This window comes from Epinephelus lanceolatus, chromosome 1 (genome assembly GCF_041903045.1).
Source record: "Epinephelus lanceolatus isolate andai-2023 chromosome 1, ASM4190304v1, whole genome shotgun sequence".
Classification (NCBI taxonomy): domain Eukaryota; kingdom Metazoa; phylum Chordata; class Actinopteri; order Perciformes; family Serranidae; genus Epinephelus; species Epinephelus lanceolatus.
Window position 1 is genome coordinate 24,944,584 of NC_135734.1, and position 8,406 is coordinate 24,952,989.

At 43.9% G+C, this 8,406-nt stretch overlaps 1 protein-coding gene across 1 annotated transcript; it reads right to left on the bottom strand.

Annotated features, from left to right (window-relative positions):
- Positions 1 to 1,864: 1,864 nt before the first annotated feature.
- Positions 1,865 to 7,938, bottom strand: LOC117257481 (fibrinogen-like protein 1). Its single transcript, XM_033627708.2, has 6 exons — positions 7,262 to 7,938; positions 6,384 to 6,579; positions 5,953 to 6,030; positions 5,758 to 5,870; positions 5,359 to 5,621; positions 1,865 to 3,766 (listed from the first exon to the last, which is right to left on the bottom strand). The coding sequence occupies exons 1-6, from the start codon at positions 7,538 to 7,540 to the stop codon at positions 3,424 to 3,426; spliced, it is 1,272 nt and encodes a 423-aa protein (XP_033483599.1). The 5' UTR covers positions 7,541 to 7,938; the 3' UTR covers positions 1,865 to 3,423.
- Between the last annotated feature and the right edge of the window lie 468 nt (positions 7,939 to 8,406).

The following is an 8,406-nucleotide window of genomic DNA, read 5'->3' on the forward strand; positions in this document are numbered from 1 at the left end:
GCTCTATCAGGGCCAACAATGTGACATAAAAACGAGTTAGACATCTGTTTTTAATCTGATGTCTTGTGGCACACAGTAACGAAAGACACAGGTCACAGGGGAACTTCCCTCAGAGGAGCGCAGGGTTTCTCAGAGGGATGTGCTGGCTAACCGCTGCCCAGGCTGGGCTTCCGGCCCTGGGGCAGCTGAGCCTGCCGGTACACCCTCACACCCTGCAGCACCGCCACTATCACCCCACTCCAGACACTGTGCCAGGATACTGTGGTGACACCACCCTGGGCCTCTGTTCCTCCCTTGTCAACAAGACTGATGGATGCAGAGAGGAGAGGAGGACTCATTGATATCGAAAGTGACTGCAGCTAAGAGTAAAAAAAAATATATTCATTTGTTTATTTAATTTGGGCAAGATGAACTGAGAATGACGGATAAAATGAGAGGAAAAAAGGAAGGTGAAGATGAGTAGAAAATGACAAATAGAGGGTACAAGTGATTTGTTTATCACTTATTTATCATCTATTCATTTATCACTAATCAGTTGTCTTTTTTAATGTTGGATTGAGCTGCATTTTAAAGAGATTCAATATGATGAGTAATTTCTCAACAATAGGAACTTTATTTAGACAGACAGGACCATGTGTTCATTCAAAACTGACCCACTGCAAATGTTACCACTTATCTTCAGCTAAAATAAAGCTTTTCTCTCACTCTTCAGTATGAACAGGAGCCACCAGGGGGCACAATGTAGAGCCTTTTTCAACTCAACTTCACACGTACACGCACACACACACACACACACACACACACACACACACACACAATATCAAATGAGAAAGCTGATCTGTATAATGGCTTATATGGCTGATTGATCTTGATTACATCGTGTGTGTGTGTCTATGTGTGTGCACATTTATGGGCAAGAGAGAGAGAAGAGGAAAAGGAGCTTGTGACTGCTTAACAATAATTAAGGCAGCATGATTAAACTGTCTTAAATTGAAGCCATTTTATTTCTAATGTGCACTTGTTTTAATGAAGTCAAGCACATCATGCACCTCCTTATCTGCTGAGAGAACCGCTGAGTCTTCTGTGTGTGTGAATGTTTGTTCGACATTGCCCACTGTGTGTATAAGTAGTGTATGTGAAATACCGTAACTGGTCTGGACTGTGTGTTCAGATCAGAGCGCTCTGAGCCCCCTCACTGGTTAATATTAGACACCCTGCTTGTTGGAGGGACTGACAGCTCATCGTGAATGCTGCTAAAATAGGTGCAGCCATGTACACACACAGTGAGACACACACGCACACTCACCTCCACACACAGACAAGCATCACACGTGAACGTCACACACCAACTCTAAACTCCCAGAAAAGCCTTTGTGAAGCTCAGCCAGAGAGGGAGCCGCCCGCCTGACGCCAACTCCAAAAAGCAGGTGAGGCTGGGTGTGTGTTTCTGTGTGTGTTTGACTTATAGTGGTGGGCGGAGGGCGGTTTCGTGGTGTGATGACAGGGTAAAGCTCATAATGGTCAGCATCAGTGTGTCAGGCTCAGGGCTGGGAAAGTATGAGCAAGGTAAGGTGAAGAAAATGGCTTCTCCAGAACGGGGCTTTTCTCTGTTTAGTGTCAAATCATGACTTATTTCGATTTGGCTCAGCTGAAGGCAGAATTCAGGGGCCTGTGAGTAAACACAGATGGGTTTTAAAAATTCCTATCAGCTCTCTGTCGCATGAACGACATGGTGATGGAGTCTGAATTTGAGGATTTGTCATCACCCAATGGTTAGAGCATCCTGCAGGATCATAATGGCCTCTTATCCTCAGAGAGTTTGACATTGTCTCTCGTGACATAACCTGACCTAAAACACGTGAGCTGTTGCAGACTGTATTTTATTGGCTCATGAAGCTTCAGCAGGTAGGGCATATACAGACTCCCAGTGTTAATTCATACAATCTTGCAGGAACACTTTGACGAACAGTTTGGGTTGAGTTTCTTCTTCATCCTGTTGAATGTGTGGCATCACAACAAAATCATCCTGATTGCAAGTAGACACATGCCTCACCAGGCATCCTAGTGATTAAATAAAGTACCACAGAGTGTTATTTTTAATGTACAATAAAGACTCAGGAACTGTATTACAACAGTAACTTCTACAAGCAGTATTTTCGATAAAGGAACTGCATACCCAAAATGCTTTGCATATTTAGAAAACACAAACACATTACAGCTGTAGTTGATAACTTTATCATTTTTTTCATATTTGCAGAAACTGTCACTATATCTACAAATGATTAAAACAGACAAATAGGCTGTGAAAAAAATCATATACCTTCTAATGGCATTGCCTAGAATCTTCCGCGGCACGCCAAAAACAACCAATCAAAGCCAAGGAGTCTCTAAGACAGCCCATGTCAATCACTGCACATGAACTGAGGTCAAACAAGGCAGCACTGATCAAACATGAATCAACATTCTTGTTGCTGCATTGCTTATTTCTCATCTCAAATGTTCTCAGAAACATATTTTAGTGTACTGTTTAGCTGTAAAATGAGAAGGTGTGTGACTCAGCTGCCCCCAACTTTGTCATTTTACAGCTAAACAGTACAGTAAAATATGTTTATGAAAACATTTGAGATGAGAAATAAGCAATGAAGCAACAGAATGTTGATAAGCACTGCCTAGTTTGACAGTTTGCCTGCCGCTCATAGGCAGTGATTGACAGCTGCTAGCATAGCATACTGTAATGCCATTATAAGGACTACAAGAATGAGGAGTAATATGATTTTTTTTTTCATGGATCATCTGTCTCATTTGCAAATATGACAAAAAGTTAGTTTTTATAAAAGTTACCAACTGTAGCCTTAGCTGACAACACCAATGCAAAAGCCACATTGAAGTGAGCGTCAACAGATGTTAACTGGCCGTTATGCAGTAACATTAGCATTACGTCATTTAGCTAACGTCAGTCATGGAGATGTCACCTAATCTGTACCTGTGTGTGGAGGCATCACGATATTAAGGCTGATTTATTGCATATATGTCAACACTTTGTATAAGTGTTGCTCGACAGAAATAAAACTGTTGTGCATCATTTCCAGTTAATGGCTTTCGTATTTATGTTTTCCTTTCATGCACTTGTATTTGTTGAATTTGCAAAGCATTTGGACATGCAGTTTGTGTGAAACACCTCTGCCATCGTAGTGAAGGAGCTCGATAAACAAAAGAATATTGTAATATGGAGTGTGGTTTCAAACAGTCTGCTAGTGGATGTTAAAACATTAATTTTTGTATATTTATTTCTTTAATCTATTAGCTGCCATCTGCATGTAATTGATAAATGATATGAAAGCTGCTCTAAGAAAAGTGATGTCCACACAGTGACTAAAACAAATCTGTGGTTCACACGATTATCTGTGAGAATTGTCAACATCTTTATGATGTTCCTACAAAGTTCCTGGGTCTCGTCTTCATCTCCACCCTCTTGAAAGAATAGCGTTCTCCAGTCCGCCCGTCTGTCAGGATGTACCATGTCCCCCAGTAGATCCCATTGGTCACCCCGCTGTAGCGCCCACGGTAATACCGTCCATTCAGATTAGCTGCCAGACAGGCATCGAACCACCAACCTGCACCGTAGTAATGACCACAGTTTCCAGCTGCATAACGGTCGTGGTCTCGGTCAGCTGTGCTAAAGGATCTGCCGTCGTGGTTGTAACGTTTGCTGTAGCTCAATGCGTTGCCTGCATCACCAGAGTACTCTCGTGCTGTTAGACGATACCTGGGAGGAAGAGAAACAACGTATGATACATTTATCAGGGTTGTGTGTGACATCCAAGTCTTTATGCATGTACTGGGGAACCAAGTGGATTAAATACAAAGACACAACCAGGCATGTGGTGATCCTACTGGTATAAAATCACAACCAGACTTATTAGAGGTCAGAGCAAATGTGTCTGTGTTGTGTGATTTTTAAGAATTTCTGCAATTTCTAAAACAAAAGACCCAGTTTTCATTTACTCAGTAGATGTTAGAAACTGACAAGCCTGGTTTTGTGTGACCTCTGTCAAGCAGGTAATGTTTCAGTCCGATTTATTGGTCTGTCGGTTTGTCTGTTAGTTAGCAGAATTACAAAAAAACTGCTGATCCAGTACTGGCCCAATTTTTATGAAACTTTGTGGGAGGGTGTAGCATGGGCCAAAGAAGAGCCATTTCATTTTGGAGAACACACAAAGCTTTGGTGTTGTTGTCTTCCCAGAGGAAAATTTTGCAGCTCACGATAGTCTTATCTTTGTCTCATTAGAAATAAATAAGCTTCTTATTCTGAGATTACAAAATTTTGATCGGTTTCTAATCTGACAATTTCAGAAATTGTGCAGGTTCATTAATAAGCCAATCAAGTTTTCTTTTGGGTCCTACTGTTATCTCAAGAGCTGATTATTTCAGACAAATAAAGATAACTGCAGTTAGAGAGGAAACAGCATAATAAGATCTTAAATTAGGATGAAGCTGAGACATGAGGAAGGATATTTCTCAGAAGGTGACATTAAGATGTATGAGAAAAATCTCATATTTATGTTATATTGAACTCAGTTATGCATAGGAGAAATAGGCTGGACAAGACCAGCACGGTCAGTGAAAGAGTGTTGTGGTACTCTAGTCCAGTCTTGGTCTAAAGACCACTTCTTTTAAGTCTTGTACTGGTCATGGTCTTGTGCCTTGTTGGACTCAGACTTGTCTCGGTCTTGGGCTTGGCTATTGAGAGCTGAGAGCTCGTCCAGTTGTCAAACCATGTTGGCTCTGAGTTAAGGACTTGCCACCACAGTCTGCTAATAATAACATCACCTACAGCCAGTCACTAGCCATCTACCGTTAGATGACAAAATGTTCGTGAATTCTACTGTAAGTAAATGTGGTTTCACCAGCCACAAAGAATTCATGAGCAGTTTGTTGAAAAAGAAGCACAAAGTCAAATACACATTTTGCAGCACGGGGAGTAGATCAGTTTTCTTTATAGATAGATTATGTTTGTCCATCCTAACACCTTAATTACTATATTAGCATTGGAAATACACTATTGCCTATTATGGTCATGAACAGGACCTAATTTGCTCTGGACTCCACTGCCTTGGACTTGGTCTTGACTTGGACTCAACTGGGCCTGGTCTTCTTGGATATGACTTGGACTCAATTAAGTTGGTCTTGAGTAGTGTTAATGGAACTTATTTAAACTCTTAAACTCCATAAATGACAACCAAGATGAATCTTTCTATACTCTGAATGCTACATATTCTCAGGAGCTTTAAGATAACGAATTCCACCCGTCTAGTTATTGCAAGGAGTGTGCGTTTGTGCCTCTGTGGTGTGTTTCACCTCTGTGCCTCTGAGGCCACTTTGAAGTTGTTGTAGGTAGCTTGGCGCTTCTGCTGGTGCCAGTCCTCCAGCTCGATGCGGAGTTGGTGTTGGCCAGTGGCAGTGAGGGCGTGCAGTGCCACGTTCCCCAGCCAATGCTCTCCCTGCGGACTGCCAAAGCCCTCCTGGTATTCCTGCCATGTCCTGTTGAAGTCCAGCGAGCCGTCCCACCGATTCTGGATCACCGTCCAGCCACCACCCGCCGTCTCCATGTCACATTTAGCCTGAGTCAAAACAAAGACTTTGATATTATAAAGCCTAGATTTTAGTGATCCACAGATAGCATACACATCTCTAAAAGAAGAGGAGCAGGGTGGGGGTCCGTCTGTGTATTTTACGAGTGTGGCGAATCTGAAATACCTCCAAAGCCGGCCTGTGCAGGTCAGGCTGGATGGTGTAGATTCCATTCTCTTTGATCCCGAGCCTGTAAATCTCGGCACAGTCCTGAGGATGCAACCTTTCCAAGGGGGCGACTGAGAACCATGAACAGTACGCTTTAATTCAAATCTTTAATCAGCAACAGTTGCATCATGTGATCATGTCTGATGCCCTCACCTGTGGGTGGATGTTGTGTGATGCTCTTTAGGAAAAGCAGCAGGTCTTTCTCCCCCTCTCTTCCCACAGCTGCACTCTCTGTCAACCCCGACAAAGACTGGGTTATCAGTGAGACATCGAGGTTAAAAATAGAAGCCTTGTCTTGATATATGACACAGAGGGGTTTCAGTTTGTGTGAAGGCTGTTTAAATCTTCACATCGTGAGCCATATACTGTAGTATGTGTGTCTGTGTGTGCATGTACACAGAGTTTTTCTCATCCCTCTCAGTGCAGTTAAATTCCTATGCACTCACCTGTGACCGACACTTAGCAGGCCTCATTGAGGTTCTGTTTACTATGTGCGGGGGAGTGCCTGCGCTGGCATTTCTATGTGTGTGTGTGAGGTTGTCTGTGTGTAGTAGAGGTGGGGGATATAAATGTGTACTACTCACCCAGTCGTTTGGCCATCGCCCCAAGGGCCTGGCTGTGACAGTGGAGGTCACACTCTGTCAACACAGCTGCCATTAGTGCCAGGATGGCCCCTAGGGAGTTGCTCTCCTGGCCCCCGTGACTCCAGGGGCCCCCTGTTTCCTGGAGAGAGCGCATGCAGCGCTGCAGCTGAACAAGACGCTCTTTGACACCTCCAGTCTGCAAAGACAGTGCTCACAGGTACTTCTTGATACGACATTGTTACACACAAAACTGCCAACTCCTCTTTAATTAAATTTAATATGCATAAATGCTGATGGGTGAAATGATGCTGTAATAAATCAAGCTGCGGCTGTGCATAATCATACATCCTTCAGTTTGGAAGATAACACCTCAGAGGCTAATCCACTCTCAAAACTCACAGCTCAGTTTTTTGTTTCACACTCAATTTGTCTCTCACACTTACATCAGCCATGGTCACGTCCCTCTCACACACCTGTTGCTGCATGAGCTCAGCACAACCATATGATGAGGACATTTTTAAAGCAGACCTAATTTTATCCCTTCTTTGATTGCTGACTGTCATTGCTCCATGGCTGTTAGGTGGTGCCAAGTTTAGTGTGCCCTCTGTCCCGTGAGAAAGGACCTGCTGACCTGTGCCTGGTAGCTCACTGCTCAGTCTCCCTGGCACACGTGTATGAGACGACATGGGGGCAGCTCTGTTTCAACTCGTCTATCACTGTTTATGAACCACCTCACTGTTACACAGCTGAGAAATATCTGATTAAAAGTCCCCTTATCTGGCTTTTCTTAGAATAACATTTGAGATATTAAACAATAAGATTCATTGAGAGAAGTACAGCCCATGACCTCCCACTACACTGAAGGTGATGTCACTCACCTTTGGCTGAACCTGGGTGATGTCGTGCCTGTGCTCCACCTTCCGAGGAGCATCTGAGATTGCTGGAAGTGAAAGCCCCATCCTGCAGGCAGTTGTCCCAGTTTGACCCTCGCAGGCCCCGGTACCCGCTCCTGCTCCCGTCCCAGGCTGGATGGGAGCAGCCACCAGACTGTCCCTGCAGGGAGGATGCGTGCAGGCTGGAGATGCATCAGAGGACAGCAGTGCTCCCGCATACAGTGACAGCAGAGAAAGGAAACTAAGAGAACCGAGGGGAATCATGGGAAAGTGCAATAATGCAGGCTTGTCCTGACCTTTGTCTTAAACTCTTGAGCAGTGGTCCACCTTCTCCTCCAGGAGGAAAGCTGCCTTTCTCTGAGCTGTAAGTTGTTTGTCCCTTTGTTGTTGAGGGTCCTCAGAAAACTTTTACTTTATATCTTAACAGCTGCCTCTTCAGGTGGAACGTTTTTGCTGACCTGTCCTTTTTGTTTAGATCTCTCTATTGTTTTATACTCTTTGAGCTTCTTTCATCCTCTACGTCTTCTTCTTTTTTTGTCCTCAGTTCAGTTCACTGCCCGTCCTCCTCTTTCTCCTGCTCTCTGTCTGTTAGTGAGGTTGCTTTGGCTCAGATTCCTAGATAACTGCGGCACTCTTTGCTGTCTGACACGGACTAATGCACCCACCCCCTGATGCATGCACACACACACACACACACACACACACACACACACACACACACACACACACACACACACACACACACAATCTGTCCATCTCCTTAACTCATCTCATTCTCTCTTTTAGACTCCCACACAGCCACACACACACAGAGGTGCACTTTTACACATACACACACACGCACACACACGCACATGCAGTGTAACATTATGCAAACAAATCTTTCATAGACTAATGGACTTGTTAATGCTGTGGATGAGTAGCACTTTGCCTGCCTATGCAACTATACCTGTCTCACATCCTGTATGTTCATGCTAACATAACTTTCCTAACCCATACCCAGTCTGAACAGACTTTAACCCCCTCTTACCCATCAACATGCATACAATGTTTGCAGAGATGAAAATGCAGCAGATGCTTAAAGTATGTGGCTCCTTTCCTCCTGTGTACCATTTCCTCGCTCACGTCCT

What these genes read in the sequence shown, in the direction of transcription:
- LOC117257481 (XM_033627708.2), bottom strand. Translation starts at nt 7,540, where the DNA reads ATGATTCCCCTCGGTTCTCTTAGTTTCCTTTCTCTGCTGTCACTGTAT. An exon ending in GGCGATGGCCAAACGACTGG is followed by an intron (nt 6,031 to 6,383) that starts GTGAGTAGTACA and finishes CGGGGTTGACAG; the next exon opens with AGAGTGCAGCTGTGGGAAGA. An exon ending in CACACAACATCCACCCACAG is followed by an intron (nt 5,871 to 5,952) that starts GTGAGGGCATCA and finishes CATGGTTCTCAG; the next exon opens with TCGCCCCCTTGGAAAGGTTG.